This window comes from Somniosus microcephalus, chromosome 22, assembly GCF_052327205.1.
Source record: "Somniosus microcephalus isolate GS21.2 chromosome 22, FLI_Smic_1.0, whole genome shotgun sequence".
In the NCBI taxonomy this organism is placed as follows: Eukaryota; Metazoa; Chordata; class Chondrichthyes; order Squaliformes; family Somniosidae; genus Somniosus; species Somniosus microcephalus.
The window spans coordinates 66,057,518-66,079,826 of NC_141008.1; the positions used below are offsets into that span (position 1 = coordinate 66,057,518).

The 22,309-nt window shown below is 46.1% G+C and overlaps 1 protein-coding gene across 1 annotated transcript in view; it reads left to right on the plus strand.

The window, feature by feature from the left end:
- Positions 1-473: 473 nt before the first annotated feature.
- Positions 474-22,309, plus strand: part of LOC147102483 (EF-hand calcium-binding domain-containing protein 5-like) — a 197,148-nt gene continuing 175,312 nt past the window's right edge. Inside the window, exons 1-3 of the mRNA XM_085965119.1 lie at positions 474-1,894; positions 10,696-10,852; positions 13,668-13,731. Of these exons, the coding sequence (XP_085821245.1) occupies positions 486-1,894; positions 10,696-10,852; positions 13,668-13,731 (1,630 nt within the window). The 5' untranslated portion in view covers positions 474-485. The remainder of the gene's footprint in view (positions 1,895-10,695; positions 10,853-13,667; positions 13,732-22,309) is intronic.

Here is a 22,309-nt window from a genome sequence, read left to right on the forward strand (position 1 = left end):
CAAGCCATCATTTATTGCCCATCCCTAATTGCCCTTGAGAAGGTGGTGGTGAGTCGCCTTCTTGCTCAGCCATTTCAGAGGGCAGTTCAGAGTCAACCACATTGCTGTGGGTCTGGAGTATAAGCCAGACCAGATAAGGACAGTAGATTTCCTTCCCTGAAGGACATTACGGAACAAGATGGGTTTTTACAACAATCCGGTAGTTACGGGTACTAGCTTTGTTTTAAAATTCCAGATTTATTTAATTACATTTAAATTTCCCAGCTGCTGTCTGTGGTGGGATTTGAACTCATATCTTCAGATCATTAGCCCAGGCCTACTGGTTACTAGTCGAGTAACATAACCAGTATACTGCTGTTCCCGCTGCATAATATATTGCAAATAATACCCGAAACCGATGACGATTTTACTGTACTGTAAGCTACCAGAGTTGATGCATGTTATATTAACACAATGAATGCTTCTTTCAGCAAATTAAGTAAATCATGGCTACTAATTCTGAAGATGAAGATGAAATAGCTTCTGGAGCTTTGTTAGATGCAAATGTAGATCAAGGGGTCATCGCAAATCAAAGCAATTCTCCGAATACAGCAATGGTTAATGAAGAAGATCAAACTAAAGCTACTCCTGAAGCAGCAAAGGGAAGGGTCTCTATTAAACCTGGAACAATTGAAGATGTAGCAGATAAAGATGGCAGTAAAATGTTTCATCAAGCTTCAAAAAGAAGTGCTTCTCTTGGAGTGGGAGTCATTGAGCGTGCAGCAGATGAAGACAACGTTTTTCGTCAAGCTTCAAAGAGAAGTGCATCTCTTGGAGCGGGAGCAATTGAGCGTGCAGCAGATGAAGATGGCAGTAAACGTTTTCATCAAGCTGCAACGGGAAGGGTCTCTATTAAAACTGGAGCAACTGAGGATGTAGACGATGTAGATGACAGTAAAATTTTTCATCAGGCTTCAAAAAGAAGTGCATCTCTCAGAGCGGGAGCAATTGAGCGTGCAACAGATGAAGAATGGAGTAAAAAAATTGATGAAGCTTCAAAGAGAAGCGCTTCTCTTGGAACTGGAGCAATGGCAGGTGTAGCAGATGAAGATGGCAACATTTTTCATCAAGCGGCAAAGAGAATTGCTTCTCTTGCAACTGAAGCAATTAAAGATGTAGCAGATGAACATAGCAGTAAAATTTTACGTCGTTTTGTGCAGAAAAGGGTCTCAATTTCAGAGAATGTAACAGATAAACGTGGCAATATAACTCCAATTGGAAAGAAAAACATTGACCATATGGTAGACCAAAGCGACATTACTAAAACTTCAATGACTAGAACTTCTCCTAGTTCTGTAATACATGATCTATCTATGCCTAAAAATAGAAATGAAGATAAAAGGGCTTCTTTTCAGACTTCAGTAATTGAAGGTTTAACAATAGATGATACAAAGGATGATGATGACAGCGAAGGAGAAAAGTTACTTTGGAAGAGGATGTTCGAACGAAAAGTAGCAAAGCGAGTGCTAAATTTACAGGAGCAGAAGTCAATGTTTATCAAAAAGCACAAACATGAAAAAGATAATTTGGAAAAGAAGGTCCCAAAGGAATTGTTGACAAAGGAATGGTTTAATGAAAATAAAATGACAGTGCAGACTCGTATATACTTACTGGAAAAGTTGTTTCCTACTCTGATTCTGGGACTAGAGAAGCTGCTAATGGAAGTTGAAAAGAAAAGTTTGACTGTGTTGGAGACATCACACCCTTACTTTAACCCCATTAATTTCCTGGCACAATATCTGATGAAGAATAATCCACGGTACTGCAACTTTCCAGAAGAAGATCCATATAGGCTTGGCTTGAAGCATATGGTGAAAGAACTAAAAGATCATGTTGTTGACATCAAAGATAACAGGCAGGATATTGCTTTTCAAAATCCCTATTTTACTGTAGATTATTAAGCTGCAGATGTATAGTGTTGCATTTAGAAACATAGAAACATAGAAAAATAGGAGCAGGAGTAGGCCATTCGGCCCTTCGAGCCTGCTCTGCCATTCAATATGATCATGGCTGATCCTCTATCTCAATTTCTCCCAACCACCTTTACACATCACGGCCTAGACATTAGGGAGCACTCAGGGGTGTAGGGTATGCTGATATTGGGCCTTGGACACTGTAATAGAGCAGGCGTGGTGCTACATCCCACCGACGAAGAATGGAGAGAACTAGTAAGAAATCAGGGCCCTCAGGTAAGTAGGTCTGTGGATGGGGATGGCGGGGGTGGGGCAAGACAACATGGGGCCGCAGGTCGGGCTTGGGAGTTGGGGATCTGGAGTCATGGGGTCTGGAGGAGGAAGATCGGGAATAGCGGGGGTCAGGAAGGATGTTGAGATAGTGGAGCACTAGCCATAACCTTCCAAAATTCTTTGCAAATGGAAACTGTCCAAAGGACTGAAGAGTGGCAAATTGTACACCTCTGTTCAATAAAGAAGGAAGGGATGAGCAAGGAAATTATAGGCCGGCTAGTCTTGTCTCAGCTGTGAGTAAACATTGAGCCCATAATATGTAAGGATCATTAAATTCGGTTTTATTGCCAATTTCAAAACCTGGATTTTTTCCCCAGGTGTTTATCCATTTGCTTTTAGAATCAAAAGAATGTCTGAAAATCAAGAGGGGAAATCTGACCCCCAAAAACCTGGGTAAACTTATAGAAAGTCAGTAAAAATCAGATTTTATTTGGAACATTGCGAAAATTGAAAGAAAATAAGAAGGGGTCTAAAATAAAGGCAGAGTTAAGCTAACTGGTAACTCACAATTTTTTACACAGTTCATAGAGAGGAGACTGATGTAATAAAGACTCACTACGCACTTGGTTGTATATAAAGCAAGGCTTTAATCGACTTGTAACAAAACATGGAGGTCTAGTTAGTAGTCACTAGCTTCCTGTTTCCAGACTGTCTCTGGCCAAGGTGGGCCCACGCCTGAGTATTTATACTCCTCGGGCGGCGCCCTCAGCTGACCGTTCAGTAGTACTTCTTGTAGGAGTTGCGATTTATGACAGAGACCATTTTTATGGGCCTCAATGTCAAATGCAAAAGTAGTGGCAATCTGCGGTTTTACCAATGCTTCTTTATGGTTATTTGAGTCCAAGAACTCACTGCAATCTATGTATTTCTGTTATTCCTCAAACACTGCTTTTAATTGTAGTTTATGTACTGGAAGTTTAGAATGGTTGGGGATTATTTGCTGAATTGGGAATCTATTGTTATAAATCAGATTTGTAGAATTGTATTGTTTCCTCAGAAATACATGTCTTTCCCTAAAGTGCAACAGTGACTACACTTCAAAATACTTCATTGGCTGTGAAGCAGTTTGGGACATCCTAATGTTGTGAAAAGCACTATATAAATGCAAATACTTTCTTCTATCCATCTCTATTAACAAAACACCTTATTTTTGACACTTGAGTTTCCCTGTGTCGATTTGCATGTGTTTTTTGGCTGCCACTCCAGATCTGAGCCCATCGCTCCTATTTCTCCTTTTTCTCCCTCTTTTTTCTTCTTTTCTCTTTATCCGCTCCATCACCAAGACCGCCTACTTCCACCTCCGTTACATCACCTATCTCCATCCCTGCCTCAGCTCATCTGCAGCTTAAATCCTCATCCACGCCTTTGTTACCTCTAGACTTGACTGTTCCAATGCTCTACTGGCCGGTCTCCCATTTTCCACCCTCCATAAACTTGACCTGATCCAAAACTTGTATCCTAACTCACACCAAGTCCCGTTCACCCCTCACCCCAGTGCTTGCTGATCTACATTGGCTCCCGGTCTGGCAATGGCTTGATGTTAAAATTCTCATCTTTGTTTTCAAATCCCTCCATGGCCTTGCCCCTCCCTATCTCTGTAATCTCCTCCAGCCAATTCTGGCTTCTTGCACATCCCGAATCCCTTCGCCCTACCATTTGCGGCCATATCTTCAACTTCCTAGACCTTAAGCTCTGGAATTCCCTCCCTAAAGCTCTCCACCTCTCTGCCTCTCTTCCTTTAAGATGCTACTTAATACCTACCTCTTCGACCAAGCTTTTGGTCACCTCCTCTAATATCTCTTTATGTGGCTCGGTGTCAAATTTTGTTTGATAATGCTTTATAAATGCAAGTTGTTTAATAGGATTTTTGTGTTCCTTACCTTTTCAAATCAAATCAATTTTATTTGCCATATGTATTACTACAATGGAATGTTTTTACTCCCCGATCACTTCCACAATAGGCTGTGGGAGCTCACAGAGACACGTCACTATTCTACAGCGCCATGTTCAGTAAAAGTCAATTCAATTGCGTCCAATGGCAGTGGTAACGCGATGTCCATCAGCCGCTCCATCTCCGCGGACTCCTCCTCCATGTTGCCGGCTCCACAATATGGTGTCCTTCTTCTCACGCTCACCGTCTGGCCTCAGGTCTCCATGCCCGGCTCTCCCTCCTTCCCCTCAAACTGCGAGCTTCCTGCACTGTCGCCGGTTCAAATTTGCAACGGGCCGGGGCCTGCCTCTCACGCTCACGTCCAGCCTCCAACCGCCAGGCCCGGCTCCCCTCCTCCTAGTCCGAAACAGAAATTCACGACGAGGAGCTGCCGGGCGACGTGCCGAAGCGGGTCTTCATGGCTGCTGCTGCCGCTTCCCGCTGCTGCGCTGCCTCCGCCCGACTCGCCGAACACATCGCTCCGGCATTGGGAGCGGGCGGCGCGGGCCGTCCGAAGCAGGAGAGCGCTTAGCTCCGGACCGCCTCGGTCGCCATCTTGAATCAATAAATAATCTAGGAACATAGGAACAGGAGTTGGCCATACAGCCCCTCAAGCCTGTTCCACCACTCCGTTAGATCATGGCTGATCTCTACCGTGACTCCATTTACTCGCCTTGGTTCCATATTCCTTAATACCCTTACCTAACAAAAATGTATCAATCTCAGTTTTGAAATTTTCAATTGACCTAGCCTGAAAAGCTTTTTGGGGGAAGAGAGTTCCAGATTTCCACTACCCTTTGTGTAAGGAAGTGCCTCGTGACATCATCCCCGAATGGCCAAGCTCTAATTTTAACCCTTGTTTTGGAACCCCCCACCAGAGGAAATAATTTCCCTATATCTACCCTATGCTTCAATCATCTTAAGCACCTCAATTAAATCACCCCTTAATCTTCTATGCTCAAGGGAATACAAGCCTAGTCTAAGCAGCCTGTCTTCATAATTAAACCCTTTTAGCCCCGATATCTTTCTGGTGAATCTGCGCTCCACCCACTCCAAGGCCAATATATCCTTCCTGAGGGGCGGTGCCTAGAACTGAACGCAGCCCTCCAGATGTGGTCTAACCAGGGCTTTATACAACTGCAGCATAACTTCCACCCCTTTGTACTCCAGCCCTCTTGAGACAAAGGCTAATATTTCATTAGCTTTTTGAATAACTTTTTCACCTGCCCACTAGTTTTTAAAGACTTGTGTAATTGTACTCCTAAATCTCTCTGCTTCTCCACAGCTCCTAGCTTCTTACAATTTAGAAAATACTCTGTTCTGTCTTTCTTAGGTCCAAAGTGGATGACCTCCCACTTCGCCACATTAAAACCCATCTGTCACAGTTTTGCCCACTTATTTAATCTATCAATGGCCCCATGCAACATGCTGCTCCCATCTACATTACCTACTATGCCACTTAACATAGTGTCATCAGCAAACTTGGATATGCGGCTCTTTATTCCTTCATCTAAGTCATTGATAATGCAATACAACAATCAGTGGAACCGACCATAATGTTTTAGTGGGCTGTTTTGATTGCACAACATAAAATAGGACAAACATAGGAGTTGCTTCATTGTCTTTTACTGTGATGCAGTTATATGAAAAAATGCATTAGAAAAAAAGGCAAAGATGAGGAGAGTATAGGGGGGAAAGAGGCGTGATACAACTACAGTATAATCTGGTCACATCAAGGGAGCATTGAAACATGGGATTTTCATTTGCATTCTCTGGTATAAGGCTACAGGACTTTGACTGCCAACTTCTTCATTTTATATCTGAAGTAAAGTTCTAAGATATTCACAAAACTTCTTGGGGGAGAAATTCGGTTGTTAGCGCCACCGATTAACACCTAAAGAGGCCGAGAAGTGGGGCGCTAGCCAATTTCCGGTTGTGCGCAAGGCGCCTAGCGCCTCGCCCCATATTGAGCATGCATTTAGCACCGGCTTAGCGCCCGCTCATGGGCGCAGGCTGATTATGACGTCATTTGAGTGTGCAACGCCTTTTGGGCGCCCCAGACCGGAAATTCAGTGGCTCCCCCCCTCCGTAGCGCCTGGCGCTAATAGTGACAGCTTACCTGGGCCTTACCAAGTCGCTCTCGGGCTGGAGGAGCGTTATTTAAAGGGGACTGGTGTGGTTTAAAAGCGGCAGCCATTTTTGGAGCACAAATTCCTCGAGAGCTACAAAGAGTTGCTGAGCTGCACACTGAGAGCCATTTGACCACTGAGCCAGCGCAGGCAGACGATCTTCAGCCTTCTGACCATCACCTTGCTGTTGGTGAGCCTTGACAACAGGGAACCTTCCTGTGGGCACTTATTATGGGGGCTGCATTGGAGGGGAACGTCCTGCTGCTGAATCATCTGGAAAGGGCACTGAGACGCTGGGAGAGGGGGGCAGGCATGGCCAGACAGAGGAGGGCCACAGACGTCGCCACAGCAGACCTTACGCTGGCAGGGTTTTCCGACAGCAGTTTCCCTACATGAACATGTCGGAGGAGCAGTGTGTCAGAAGGCTGCAATTTAGAAAGGAGGTGGTGACTGAGCTGTGCCAGCTGCTTCAGCCAGATCTGCAACCTCAGATAAGGTGCAGGACACCTCTGTCGGTGGCTGAGAAGATGCCTGCTGGCCTGAACTTCTATGCGAGCGGCTCTTCTCAGGCTGCACATCAGAGGCTGATCAAAAGTAGCTTCTAGGCCCATCTCACGGAATGCTTGCTGCCGTTCCAAGAAGAGGAATGGAGCCGGTCTGATACCCCCAAGCCTGTGAAGGGCAAGATGCATGTAAATAACAGGCATGGCCATTGTAAATGAAGAAAGTGTTTCATTACACAAAATGTGGTTCCTTCAAACATGAGAAAGCTATGGCAACAGAAAGCAAAACTAATACACTGCCATATAACTGCCTCTCACACCCGGGAGACTGTCCAAAACATAAATCACAATACAACCATCTTCCTTGGCCTTGATTCCACTGCGCCAACCAAAGCATCCAATGCCCCATCAGTGAGGCGTTCCGCCCTCTGTCTCACCCTTTCCATATCTTGCTAGCCTGGTGCGCCACAGGTAGGCTCCCACCGCTTTGAAGGCCTACAAGGCAGTGAGTGTGTCTGGTGATGACAATTGACCTGCCCCTTTAACAGCTGGCCGGCGCCAGTGTGTCTCAGGGAAAGTGATTATTGACAGCACCTTCGCTGCGCCCCGCCGCGGCGAAATTGGGTTGCGCCGCCGGTTTAGCGCCTTAAGAGTAGCGTGCAGCGCCTGATTTAGCGCCGCAATCACCTTTAGGGACGCTGCTACCCAATATCGCATTAGGTGGCGCTAAATTGCGCCTGGCGCGAAACTTTGCACATCGTCAGGACTCGCGCCCCAAACGCGGCTATACCGAATTTCTAGGCCCTTGTGTTTGTGCGCTCATCAACCTTTACTCCCAAAGACCACATTACAATAAAGGGTGGCGTATATATAAAAAGTGGAAAGATAGGAAAGAGAGATAAAGGCAGTTACAGGGTCTGAGGGTTGAGATGATTCGTATAACCTGCTCAGACTTTGATCTCTTCAGTTCTATAGTTGTGCCTTTTTTCATGAGAATATAAAGAATACTCTTTTGCTTATTCCCATGCACCAAAAAACATTTTTTTTCTAGTCACCTGCAGAGTAAAGCTCCTTTTGATCTTCCCTCAAAATGTGCCTGAGTTCTAAGCAAAGAAAAGAAAACTTACTGTCCTTGAGTGAATCTTTCCACTTCCATTCCCAACAACCCGTATGCCCTCTTTGAGTAGCACTGGTAATTTAGTGGCAATTAGTACTAAATTAGAGTGAATTTGGTGCTTTGGGCACATACCAACTTGGAACTGGTTTGAGACTCTCTGAACTCTTTTCTCATACAGCCTTTACAAGGACCCTTTCATCAGTTTTTATCCCAGAACTGAAATGCAAGTGTATAACACACTCTCCGCGATTTCACCTACCGAGGCAGGTCCGGGGCGACCGGGGTCGATGGCAAGGTGCAACCCCACTCCTGGCTCCAGCCCACTCTGTTGAAGTGATTTTATGATGATTGGGCTTGTTAAGCCCGCCCGGTTTCCTTAAAGGGGCCATGCCCAAATTTACTTTGACAGTTGTGCTGTCAGTGTTCTACAGCATTGAGGTGCTGCAAACATTGACAAGCACTGCACAAAGGTGCACGGCTGCACCCAGGCTCTCCCATGACTCCCTCCATATGCTTAGCAGGCAGGGAGGTTCTCTTCCCTTCCAATGGACGGAAGAGACGTCCCTAGGAGATCACGGCAGCCTGGTTGCACATTGCACAGGAGGGCACAAGCAGGGATATCATCAGGAGGACCAGGCTGCAGTGACGCAAACCTTTCAATGATCTCAGTAGATCACAAAATGTTACTGCAAAGCCACACTCAACCTGATCCTGCTGTGCCGCTCATCACATCCCCATCACTCTGCCTTCCCTACCCTACTCCTGCACATCCTTACACCAACTTACCTTGCACCTCCCCCCATCCCTCTCTATCTACATTTTCACATTCCCATCTCACTAGTCACCACTCACCCTACTGGAAGCATACCAACTAACAACACACAACGCACTTGGGTGTTTTAAAATGAAAGACTTGCATTTATATAGCGCCCTTCATGACCACCAGATGTCTCAAAGCACTTTACAGTCAATGAGGTACTTTTGGAGTGTAGTCACTGTTGTAATGTAGGAAACGCAGCAGCCAATTTGCACACAGCAAGGTCCCACAAACAGCAATGTGATAATGGCCAGATAATCTGTTTTGTTATGTTGATTGAGGACACTGGGGATAACTCCCCTGCTCTTCTTCAAAATAGTGCCATGTGATCTTTTATGTCCACCTGTGAGAGCAGACGGGGCCTTGGATTTGACGTCTCATCCGAAAGATGGCACCTCCGACAGTGCAGCACTCCCTCAGCACTGCACTGGAGTGTCAGCCTAGATTTATGTGCTCAAGTCTCTGGAGTGGGACTTGAACCCACAACCTTCTGACTCAGAGGCGAGTGTGCTACCCACTGAGCCACAGCTGATACTCTTCAGCGTTCCCGATCTGCTGTCAATCATTTCAAATTTCATAGCTGATCCGCCTCCGATCTCGCCCTCTCAGCGCTGGTAAGATGTCATTACGTGACCCCTCCCAAAAGTTTAATATTAAAAAAAAACTTAATTTCTGTACATTGAGCATTAACCTTCCCCATTCCTATTTTTTGTGGTTATATAAACATGATGGCAATTATGGATGACTCTTTACAGTCTTATACTTGAGCTATTCATTATTCTGGATAACTTGAATATATTTAGGATGTGATTTATTTAATCTCATTTCAATACGTGAAATCCCTCAGATATTCATCCTCCTTTTGACAGCCAGGAACTCAGACTGTTCACTTCTTGGCATGGTGAATTCTCACCTAATCTGACAATATTTCATCATATCTATAATGCAGCATCTGCTCTGAAAAAGTGTCCATTGAGACTAAGTCAAGAGTACCATCAACCCTTTAGCTGTCACCTGGCCCATTTAATTGCATTATTTGTCATTAGGCTGGATTTCATCTGGGATCTGAAGAGATGAGGTGCATTAATCTTGACCACTGCACATCTGACTTTATTTAGAATAAAGATTTAAATGGGGAATTGGCTGCTTGATCTAAATTCAGTTAAGCACAATACATCAACATTGTGATCTGCGTGAAATGGGATCCTTAAAGCAGATTAGGGTCTTAAATACAAGATTAAAGTGCATGAGCCCCGATTCTAACTCAGTTTGGTGCAGGTGTCATGTGGGGAGGGATAGGGAAAATCTCATGGAGAGTTTAACATGAGGCCCAGGTCATTTTAACTCCCGGGCCTCATTTGAATAGTGCAACACTGTCTGCCACCCAAAGCCAGCCGGAATAACGTCACAGACAGGAGCAGGAAATCATACAAGAGGCCGACAATGCTAAGGACCCAAGGGAACAGCTCGCAGCATCAGGCTAGTGGTGGGAGAGGGTGGTCTCCAATAGTCTGTCGATGGTGGGAAGGAGAGGGAAGGCCAGGTTTGGAGAGGTACAATTTTTTGCGTCCGATCAGGTCTTGCTGGTGGGTTTGGCGCTGTGAGGGTCTCCCGCTATTTCAGGTAAAAGGCATGTTGCAGCACAGTAGACATCATCAGGTTGCGAGTGCAACATATTGAGTATGTACCCAGCTGCCTGGGGTGGGCTGCCCTCCCTTACCTGAAATTTCCCTGACTAAAATGCCGTTAGGCAGGAACGTGGGACAAGCCCCCCGTCCACCATTTTAACTACCCGCCCACCCCTAAGGCACCGGGCGGGCTGGGTTAAAATTGGCACTATGGTGCCCCAAATCCACGACTATATTCAGAGGATTGTTATCTGGAAATATTAATGATGACTTCTTCACATCACAGGCTTTCCACTCTAAAAGCAGAAACACTGATGAGGCAAAAGGAGAGGGAACGGCTGGATAAAATGCAGCTGGACAATCAAGAGAAGAGAAGAGAAAAGCTGCGGTTACAGTACAGAGATTGGGTGATAAGCACCAATGGAAACGTGCTGCTTAGTTTGGTAAAACACATAAAACAAATCCAGTCTGTCAGCAACAAGCTTGAGTCCAGATGAGTTTAATCGCTACCAAATATTCTAGTGGAATACCTTATATGAGTTGATGTGAATTTTTCTTTCAAACAGCAAATGTAACCATCAAGCTCCACCTTTTGAATATCAGTTACATGAAATTACAATTAACTTTAGCACCTTTTTATCTTTAATCATTCCTGAACATTTTGTTTAAACAGTGATCCCTGATTATATTACTGGGGCTGGCTTTGAGAAGTTACCGAGTGAGCCTGGCAGTGTAATGGAGCTGTGCACAGGTCACTGGAGATACAGTGATTACCTCGGCTGTTTAGTTTTAGCTCTACATTTTCAGAAACAGCTAGGGAAGAGACTCTATTTAAAGTCCTTTTCTCCATTCATCTTGCTTGGTGTTCAGGCACCATCAGTGGCTAGCAGGGCAGGTGAAGAACCTGCTATCCGGCCATTGCATCTGGAGGAAGAAGTGTGCAAAGAGGGCTTTGTGACTCTTTCCCCAGCGCTTCTACAGAGGAGCATCTGGCTTCTTCTCAACCCCAGCTCATGGTAGAACAACTGAGATTGGGAACTCAGTGTGCAGGGATGTGATCCTCTGACCCACCGCACCATCGCCAACACACTGCTCGCTTTTAATTCCACTCTGAAATATCCTTCATGCTAGTTTCCTGATGATAACTGCAGATGACTGTAGAATAATAATAATCACTGCACTTCAACGTAATTCACTCTTCAAAGCGGCATGTGAGATTTTTTGATGAGAAAAGACTGTAGGGTCAAAAATCCACCGGAGAGGGGGCACAACCTGATATAAGGGCCGCGATGCGCCAGTCTGGGACATCCGCTACCAGTCCTGTTGGCGTTCACGGGGTCGGAAGGAGGTCCCTTGATTTGAATTCCAATGGCAGGCACCAGTGCCACCAGGGGTGCATCTACGATGTCCACCGACAAAGAGGCAAAAACTGCAGTGGAAGAGTGGCTAGATGGAGAGTCAGTGGTTTCCGCGTCCACGCCCCCACTCCATCCTCCGGATGAACTTTAAGGTGGCCTCAGTGGCCCCTTTTATAAAGGGGCAGCTTTGAAAACATTGTTGTAAATTGCAGACCTGTTAGGGGGTCACAGGACCTCTGCCCTTCAGCAGTACAGTATACCTGGTCTTACAGAGCATTCCACTGCTGATCCTATGCCGAGTCTCTCTGAGGAAGCATCATAGGAAATCACTGCCCCTCTTACACTGATAACCTCATAAGGGGTGGGCATAGGCTGCACCCCTTACAAAGTCATTTGGATACTCCAACCTGGCGTATCCGGGTCCCGGCCTAAATATTGGCCCTATTGGTGGAAGGGCTGAGGATTTTCAGTCCTTATATCAATTCAATTATTAGTATTTTATGGTATCGGTACTCACTGTTTAAACAGAGATATTCAAAAACAATCTGGAGTGAAAGATTTAAACAAAAGGTTATTAAAAGTTCGTAATTTCTCATAATTGTTTGTCTATTAAAAAGCACATACTGGTGACTCTACTCATTTTACCAAGTGGTTTTTAAAAAAATGTAACGAGAAAAACAGACAAGTAGCTCTGATTGTCTGCCAGACCTGCTATTTTTTGATTTATGTCAAATCAGTGGGAGGAGGCACTAGAGCCCAAACTCCAAAGGCTCATTCTGCTCCTTCATAACTCTGATAAAAAGGACTAAAACAAAAATAACTTATTAGCTGTAAATATAGAATTAAAGAGAAAGAAACTCAGCAAGATAGTTCCCAATATTTTTTCTTTGCATTCATTTTTGCAGATTTATAAATGTTTTTATAAGGATTGAGCATATGAGTTTGTTCAAACTAATGAACAGATGAAGAAATTGTGTATTCCTGGTTATGTGCACAGGTTATGTTGTCAGATGTTCATTATAGAACACACTTGACTGTAAAGCACAAACCATCTGCTTCTCAAAGAACATTGTTGAAATGAAGGCAAGTCTGAGCTGGAGGAGGAAACACTTTGGGGTCAATTCCCACAGGTCCCCAGCGGTGGCCTCTGAGACACCCGATTTTGACAGTCGGGCCAGCTGCTTCCCAGCCATTTCAGTCGGGAAGTCAGCAAGCAACATGCTAATGAGAAAGAGCCGGCGGTTAAAATGGATTGGCCGGCTTTAAATTGCAGCCGGCAAAGGCATGTGCCGGAAACTGGTGAGGTCCTTCTTTAAATATGCAGATGAGCCTCCAATTGCATCATCGGGGCCCGAATGTCATTTTTACCCGAGGCCTGGGCGGGAAGAGCAGTGATGGCTTCCCCAGCAGACCATGTATTTGAAATTTCTTAACGGGCCAAGAAGCGCAGGGGTGCTCCTCGGGGCCACACAAGGAAACCTTGGGCCTCCCCTGCTTTGGGCTTTCCCCCAACTCTCCCTCAAACACGATTCCCCTGCCGTGCCCCTCCGGTCCACTTACCTTGTGCTGCATAGCGTTTCCATGGGTCCCTGCAGGCAGCCTCCAATCTGCCCGATTGTAATGCCCAGGCGGCTAGTCTGGTCAGGAAGTCGGCAAGCGACATTTTAATGAGGCCAGGCCATTAAAATCAGCCGCGCCTCCCTGCTACTGCGCCTATACGTGCCGACTACTCGCTCGCTCTCTCGCGCAGCCGTGTTCCTGCCCATGAGCAAAAATCGATCCCCTTATTTTAGTTTTAAACACTGCTTCATTATTCAGGGGTTTTCGACAGAGACAAATGTGATATGGTTGTTGGTATGAACTCCATAAATAATTACAAACTTGTGTGCTTCCATTGTAGGCTCAAAGTGTTCTGGTTTCCTTTTCGGAGGCTTTTGCTGATTACCTTTTTGAAACATTTGAAGGTAAGGCCTTCACGCAGTGACAAAAAAAAGTGTGACTTTCTTTTTATTTTATCATCCACCCGCCCCAATCTTCTGTACTTTCCTCCCCTGTAAGTGCTGACTCATACTGGCAGCAGCCCTCTTGTACTTTACCTGCCCAGCCATCAATATGTGGTTATTTCACCATGGAGGGCATTACAACCGAGACCAAACCTACTGTCTTGACAAAGGGTTTCGACCTGAAACGTTGACTCTATTTCTCTCTCCACGGATGTTGCCTGGCCTGCTGAGTTTTTCCAGCATTTTCTGTTGTTATTTCCAAACCTACACCCGTCTGACTCTCCTGCAGGATTTCCTGGATAGCAATTAGCAGTGAGAATGTTGGCTGATTTTCTTTCCCTCTCTTTATCCCAGAAGTGCTGAGACCTGCTGACTCAGTGAATCAAACTTGGGATATCCTGATCTGTATCGCATAGTGTTACAGCAGGCAGTGTGCTTTAACCCACTAGACCAATGTGGGGAGCACGTCAACTTAACCCATTTCAATACGCTTGACTATTTGACATGAAAGCTATTCATCAGTAGCTGATAAAATTAGACGCAAAACATGTAAAATCTGAAGAAAGACTCCAACTATCTGCAAAATAGAATTTTTTGTAAAAATTTTATTTGAATCATATATCTGATTTTTCCCCTTCCTGCTTTGTAGACTTCCCCAACCATTTACAGCTGGCCACTAGACATGTGACTTGCTGTCAATTCTGTACCAGCGCTGCTGTTAGTATCTTACATTTTTTTGCTGCATTCCCACAATCACATTTATAGTAGCAGGCATTTTGTCTGCAAAGAAGAATTTTTAGTTTGCAAGCAGTAAATTCGTGAGGTTGCATACGTTCTTTTAAGAAAGCATTGCATGCAAATAAGTGTTGCTTTTTTTAAAACATTAAACGCACAAGCTGTTTATAATTTATATTTTACACGACCTTTGATCCACTTCAGAAGAACAACCTCTATGTGACGTTTTCTTTTTTTTTAATCGCTCCCTTTTTGGGCAGCTAGCCCCTGTAAAGCTGTTGGGCTTCGGAACCCAATGGTACCTTTGTAAACCCACATTTTCGTGTGTTTACACTGCTGTTGGTTTACTCCAGGTAGGCTGATTTGCACTATGGAGGAAGAACTGTATGTCTGCACTCCAGAAGTGTAAATATGTCCAAGAGAACAGACTCTTGCACTTTCTGACAATGCGATTCAATTGACATGAGGGTCTCTTTTATATAGAAGCAGATGGTAGCAGAATGGAAGGGGCGGCGACAGAAGCCTACTGCTCCCCATTTGGGAATTGTTTGCCATTTAAGGCCTGGCAGAGTATTGAGGAAAGCTTGTGGCCAGCAGACGTCAGTAACTCATTATCAAGTCCACTGGGATTTGAACCCTTGACATCAGAATTTCAAGTGCGGTTAGGCAGATTGATTGATCTAATATTCAGTTTGTGTAAGAAAGAGCAATGGGACCTGGCTTGGTTTAACATTTCTAAACCTCTCAGTCCAGTGACTATCACCAATGATAAAGAAAGAAGCAACTTACATTATATGGCGCCTTTCATAACCTTAGGACGTCCTGAAGCATTGCATAGCTAATTAAGTACATTTGATGTGTAGTCACTGTTATAACATCGGTAAATGCAGCATCCAATTTGCCCACAAACAACAATGATATAAATGACCAGATAATCTGTTTTAGCGATGTTGGTTGAGGGATAACATTTGGCCAGGACATCAGGACAAGTTCAAATAGAGAGGGTAGACACAGCCTTGGTTTAACATCTTATCTGAAAGACGGCATCTCCAACAGTGCCGCAGGCCCGCGATACCAATATTCCCGCTAAGCTTCGCGGTTGCTCACCAGCTTCTCCATTGTAAGTACCGCACTTGCACGGAAATTTACAGGGACCGTGCACTAAAAGAAACAGGCTGCACAGAACAAAGCGCGGCTTACAGGGAACATTGCTCAGTACTGAACTGGTATGTTAGTATAGATTATGTGCTCAAATCTCTAAAGTGGAGCTTGAACCCACAACCATCTGACTCAGAGGTGAGAGAGTTACCACTGAGCCACAGCTGACAGAACAAGAATAAAGTTCCTTCCAAATGAGTATAATGTGAGAACCACAGATTGGAAGTTCCTTAAAATTGGTAAAATATTCTACTAACCTATGTTATATTTCAGCATCATGTTAATTGCCACTTGTATTTTCCAATGATTGCTTTTCTTTCTGCTTTTTTGGGGTTGAGGGGCAGGCAGGGTATCGGGGCAGAAAAATGTTAAAAGAATTAATATTATAACACTATGCTTATGTTAAATTTGGTAGAATTGGCTCATTTTGTTACAATATAATGTGCACTTTCACATCTAAAGAGATGCGGTAAATGTGATACAACTGTTAGACTGTAAATATGTAGGAAGAGAGTAGCTAAAGTAAACATTGGTCCCTTAGAGGATGAGACTGGGGAATTAATAAGGGGGAACGGGGAAATGGCAGAGACTCTGAACAAATATTTTGGGCCCGATTTTCTGCCAGCCGTCGGGCGGCTTTTCAGGCAGCCGGGGGCCGAAAATCGCCGTAAAAGCGGGTCGCGACTGTTGGATCCATGGTTCAGTGGATATGCTATTATTAAATAATCACACGGATGCTGTACATTAACAAATAACAGGTCTTTACTGGAGGAGGGTAATCTCTAGACTGGGGGTACAGAGGCATGCGCAAAGCTTATATACCGGTGTGGTCACTGCCAGTACTACAGTATACAGGAGCTGTAAAAGTAGTTCTGACTTAAAGGCATATACACTACAATTCCTCCCCTTTTAGATTAGTAATACCCCTAATATTCAAATAACAATTAACATTTCAACATGTACATTAAACAACAAAAGTCCATTTATAGATTCAGTCTTTGGGGCGGCTTCCTGACCCTTTTGGGATAGCGCCTTTCCAGAGGTTCTTGTTCTTGGTGCAGAGGCGATTCTGACCCCTTTTCATCGGGTAGTTCATCAGGTTCCACTGCTACTGGGTCTGAAGTAGATGCTACCGGTATGTCGGGTTCATCCCCAGGTAATCAAGACATGGGGTTGACGCGTTCCTGTGACGCTAAGATCTGATCGACGTGGCGTCTCACAATGTTCTCCCCGACATCCACTGTGTACATTAATGGGCCCTGCCTTGTACATATCGTTCCGGGTTGCCACTTCTCTGTTCGATAGTCACGGGCCAAGACTGGTTGCCCTACATTGAAGCTCCTTGTCGGCTTCTCATTGATGTGCTGGAATTGTTTGTCCTCAACATTTCTTCGCACATTTGGTCTGAGCAAGTCCAGACGAGATCTCAACCTTCGGTTAAAGAACATCATGGCCGGGGTCTGGTTGGTAACTGCATGTGTCGCGTTTCGGTAGGCTAATAAGAAATTGTCCATCTTATGCTGTAGTGGAATTTCCTCGTCGCACATGGCCTTTATTGCCTTCTTAAAGGTTTGTATGAACCTCTCAGCCAATCCATTTGTGGCTGGATGATACGGGGCAGATGTGTAATGCCTTACCCCATTCCTTTTCATGAATTTTTTGGAACTCGTCGGACACAAACTGTGGTCCATTATCAGAGCAAATCTGCTCTGGCAAACCGCTTCTGGCAAATATGGTCCGTAGGACTGCAATCGTTTTCTCGGTAGTAGTTGAAGACATTTTTATCACCTCAGGCCACTTTGAATGAGCATCCACTGCTATTAAGAACATTGAGTCCATAAATGGACCAGCGAAATCAATATGCACCCATTGCCATGGAGAGGAGGGCCACTCCCATGGGTGTAGAGGGGCATGTGGTGGTGCATTTTGGACCTTCTGGCATCCTAAGCAGCTCTTAGTTAGATCTTCGATTTGTTGATCGATTCCCGGCCACCACACATAAGCCCTAGCAAGGCTTTTCATTTTCACTCCCCCCAGATGACCTTCATGTAGCTCATTTAGCACTCTCTCCCTTAACTTGGGTGGAATCACCACTCTGGATCCACACATCACTGTCCCCTGGCATACTGACAGCTGTTCTCTTCTGGATGAGAATGCTGGCAACAGTGAGTCGCCATGTGTTGGCCATCCCCTCACCGTCAATTCATATACCCGTGACAGCGTCGGATCATTGTGGGTCTCCTCTATATCCACGTTTGTTACTGGCAATCGTTCAATTATTGATGAATAAAATATCTCGATAGGGTCCACTGCTGGTGCTTCCTCCACAGTAGGCAGTGGCAGGCGCAATAGCCCATCAGCGTTCCCATGCTGTTTCGTGCCTTTATATTCTATTTCATATTGATTCGCCCCTAGAAACAGGGACCATCTTTGTAACCGCTGTGCAGTCGTCACTGGAACGCCCTTCTTAGGATTAAAGATGGAGACAAGTGGTTGGTGGTCAGTCAGCAAGGTGAACTTCTGCCCATGCAGATAGTGGTTGAATTTTTTTACTCCCCATACTAGGCTGAGGGCCTCCCTGTCAATCTGGGCGTAGTTGCGCTCGGCTGAGGTTAGTGACCGAGATGCAAAGGCTACTGGCCTCTCCAACCCGTCTGGGAATTTGTGCGACAGCACCGCTCCAATACCGTAGGGTGATGCATCACATGCCAAACGAATTGGTAGTGCTGGGTTGAAATGGGCCAACACCTCTTTTGATGTGATCAATTCTTTACACTTCTGGAAAGCTCGTCTACGTTCGTCATCCCACTTCCATGGTACCCCTGTTTGCAGTAGAGTGTTCAGCAGGTGTAATACCATAGACAAATTTGGTAAGAACTTGTGGTAGTAGTTTACCAGCCCGAGGAACGACCTCAGTTGTGACACAAATTTTCCAGTGCTGGAGCCTTGACTACTGCCTCAATCTTGTCATGGGACTTATCTAACCCCTCTTCATCGATGACGTGGCCACAATACGAGATCTGTTTCTGGAAAAACTCACACTTGTGGCGATTAGCTCATAGCCCATACTCCTTTAATCTGGTGAGCACCTTCTCCAAGTTGGCGAGGTGATCACCGTCATTTTTGCCCGTGACCAAGATGTCGTCTAAATAACACTGGGTCCCTGGAATCCCTTGCAGGACCTGATCCATCGCCCTCTGCCAGATAGCCGGAGCCGAGGCTACTCCGAACACCAGCCGGTTGTATTGATAGAGACCTTTATGAGTGTTGATCGTAAGGTAATGTTTCGAAGCTTCTTCTACCTCCATTTGCAAGCACGCCTGGGCTAGATCAATTTTGGTGAAGCATTTACCTCCAGATAGCGAGGCGAAAATATCCTCAATTCGTGGAAGCGGATATTGCACCGTGTGAAGGACTGGGTTCACTGTCACCTTAAAATCCCCACAGATGCCGACCTTCTTTGGTTCCCCAGGCGTATTACTCAACGACCTCTTCATTACAGGAACGATGGGTGTAGCCCACTCGCTCCAGTCCACTTTGGACAGTACTCCTGAACGTTCCAACCCTTCCAGCTCTGCTTCAACCGCTGGTCTGATCGCATAAGGCACTGGTCTGGCCTTCAGAAACTTTGGGCTTGCATTTTCCTCTATTTTAATCGTTGCTGTTATTCCTTTTAGTGTTCCTAGTCCCTCCTGGAACACTTCTTTTGCGTCAGTTAGCATTTTTGACAGTCGTCCAGGTGTGACGTCGTCATCCTTTTTGGCCTCAACCTTCAGTGCCTGTATGGAATGCCAATCTAATTGTATCTTCCGGATCCATTCACGTCCTAGCAGTGGTGGTCCTCCATTTGGCAATACATATATATCCATTTTAGGTATTTCCTGGCCTTTATATGTCACTTTCACCCTTATTTTTCCTTTGGGGTAGACTTTTTGCCCCGTATACGTCTTCAAGACAATCTCTGTAGCTTTCAAGGGTATGTGTGAAAATAGCTGCTTGTAGTCTCTTTGATTTATGACTGTTAGAGCTGACCCTGTGTCGTATTCCATTTCCACTTGGACTCCGTCTATCTTGAGTGTAACCCAGATAGTCTGGTGATCCTCCATTTCGGTTACCTTATGTAGTTTCAGACAACCCAGCTCCTTGCTTCCGGAGTCTGTGTCACTTTTCTGTTCGTCTGAACCACTGTCCATCACCTGGTGTACATTTTTGTACTTCTCCTGTGGAGATTTCTTACTGTTGGTTTTCTTCCCAGACCTGCAGACTCTTGCTATGTGTCCTGCTTTCCCACACTGTCTGCACACTTGGTCCTTGAACCAACAATCTTTCTGGTCATGTGTTGTTCTGCCGCAGTGATAGCACTTCCCTGTTCCATAGGACATTTCATTGGTGCCATATTCTTGCGGTCTCCGTTGTATCTCTGCAGCGCCCCTTGCAGCTGCTTCGTGTGGTACTGCCATACTGAAAGCTTTGTCCAGCGTAAGGTCCTTTTCTGATAGAAGCCGTTTCTGGGTTCCTTCACTTTGTAGCCCACACACAAACTTGTCCCTTAACGTGTCTGCTAGTCCCGCTCCAAACTGGCAGTGTTTCGATAGCTTGCGCAGTTCCGTTAGGTACTCAGCATTGCTTTCGTCTTTGTGTTGGTTCCTATTATGGAACGTAAGTCGTTCTGCTATCAGCAGCGGTGTGGAGTTTAAGTGGTCCTGTAGGATTTCTACTATGCTTTCAAAATTCTTGTTTACCGGCTTCTCTGGGGTTATTAGATTTCGCAGTAACCCATAAGTTTTTGCACCCATGGAATTTAACAGAACCAGTGCTTTATTAGCATCTGGCACTTCATTCGCCCTGCAGTACACCTCAATACGTTCCACATATGTCGCCCAATCTTCGACTTCATTGTCGAACGTAGAGATACTGCCACTCTTCGGCATCCTTGGGTGTGCGTTAACTATCACCAGGCGCCTCCCGCGCTTCCCCTTCTTCTCCGCTGGCACAAAATGGCGTCTCCCGCGCTTTCCTTCCTTCCCGCGCTCGCCCTTCTTCTCCGCTGCGGCTTCTAAAAATGGCGTCTCCCGCGCTCTTCCTTCTCCGCGGCTCAATGGCGTCTCCCACGCTCTCCCTGCTTCTCCGCGGCTCAGTGGCACCTCCCGCGCTCTTCCTTCTTGTCCGCGGCTCAATGGCGTCTCCCCTTTCTTCGCCCCGCGGACCCTGTTCAGCCCGTGAGCACTGGCTGTGCTCTGCGCGTTCTTCTTTTTATATTTTTCGACGCCGCTCAGTCTAGAACCCGGCTGTTTCTTACCCTCTCTCCGGTTTGTTTTATTTTCGTCGACGCCGCTCGGTGTTCAACCCCCGGCTGTGCCCTGCACTCTTCACCCTCTGTCTTACCCCGTTGACGCTGCTCGGCTCTCTCTCCGCCATTGGTCGGCTCCAGCCGCCACTGCTCGGGAAGGGTCTGCGCTGGACCTGTCGTCGGTCTCTTACTGCTCGTTGTGGCTGGGAAACCAAGCCCGGCTCTCCACAGCCTCCCCTGCGAAGTTGGATCTCTGCCTGACTGCTGGGCGGTTGCTCGTGGTCGACGCCCGTGTTCCTGGCCTCGACTATTTTTTTTTTTCTGTTGCAGGTAGATTCGAATCGACACTCGTCGCCACTGTTGGATCCGTGGTTCAGTGGATATGCTATTATTAAATAATCACACGGATGCTGTACATGAACAAATAACAGGTCTTTACTGGAGGAGGGTAATCTCTAGACTGCGTGTACAGAGGCATGCGCAAAGCTTATATACCGCTGTGGTCACTGCCGGTACTACAGTATACAGGAGCTGTAAAAGTAGTTCTGACTTAAAGGCACATACACTACAGCGACCCCCACCCCCCCCCCCCGCCTGATTCCCCGCCCCGTCCGACTTTCGGACCGCCGTTTCTCCGCGACCCGCTTCAGTCCCGCCCGCCGCTGGCGGGACTGGCCGTCGGAGCACAAATCACCAATTATTACCTTGTTTAAGTAGATTTTGAGGGGCCGTTGTGATTTTGGGGCTTTCCCCACGTGAAACACGCCTGCGGGGAACCCCGCTGATGAGACCTGGCGTGAAAACAGGTGGCTTGCTTGCTTGCAGCTGCAGGTCAATGAGGACTGAAGAGATTTAAACAGGCAGCATTTGCAGGCTGCAGGACCTTGTTGATGAAGGCTTGGGGGAACTTTTTGAAGGCTTAGGCACAGCTGTAGAAAGTTGGAGCCTCACACACTTCTCCAGTGTGAGCTCCTGGGAAGCCCCTCTCACCACCCTAACTCAGCACCTCCTCAACGGAGGCATCTGCCAGAAGCATGGGAGGTCTTTGGTACCTTCCCATCCTGGCATTAGAGGATCTCCAACAGCAGAGGAGGCTGGAGCAACTCCAGCAACAGCAGCACCAGCAACAACAGCAGCACCAGCAGGAGCGACAGGCTGCGGCTCAGCCACCTGGGGCAGCACAGGCCAGAAGGGACCAGCGCACGAGAACATTGCTGGGCGGAATGTAAGGAACGCACTCATCCTGGGCAGATTTGCGTAGCCTGGTACATCAAACACTTCAGCCTCACTGCTTCTTAACTGACCATGGACAGTGGCCCATGCCTGCACATTCCTACCTATTTGACCAGCTTGCTG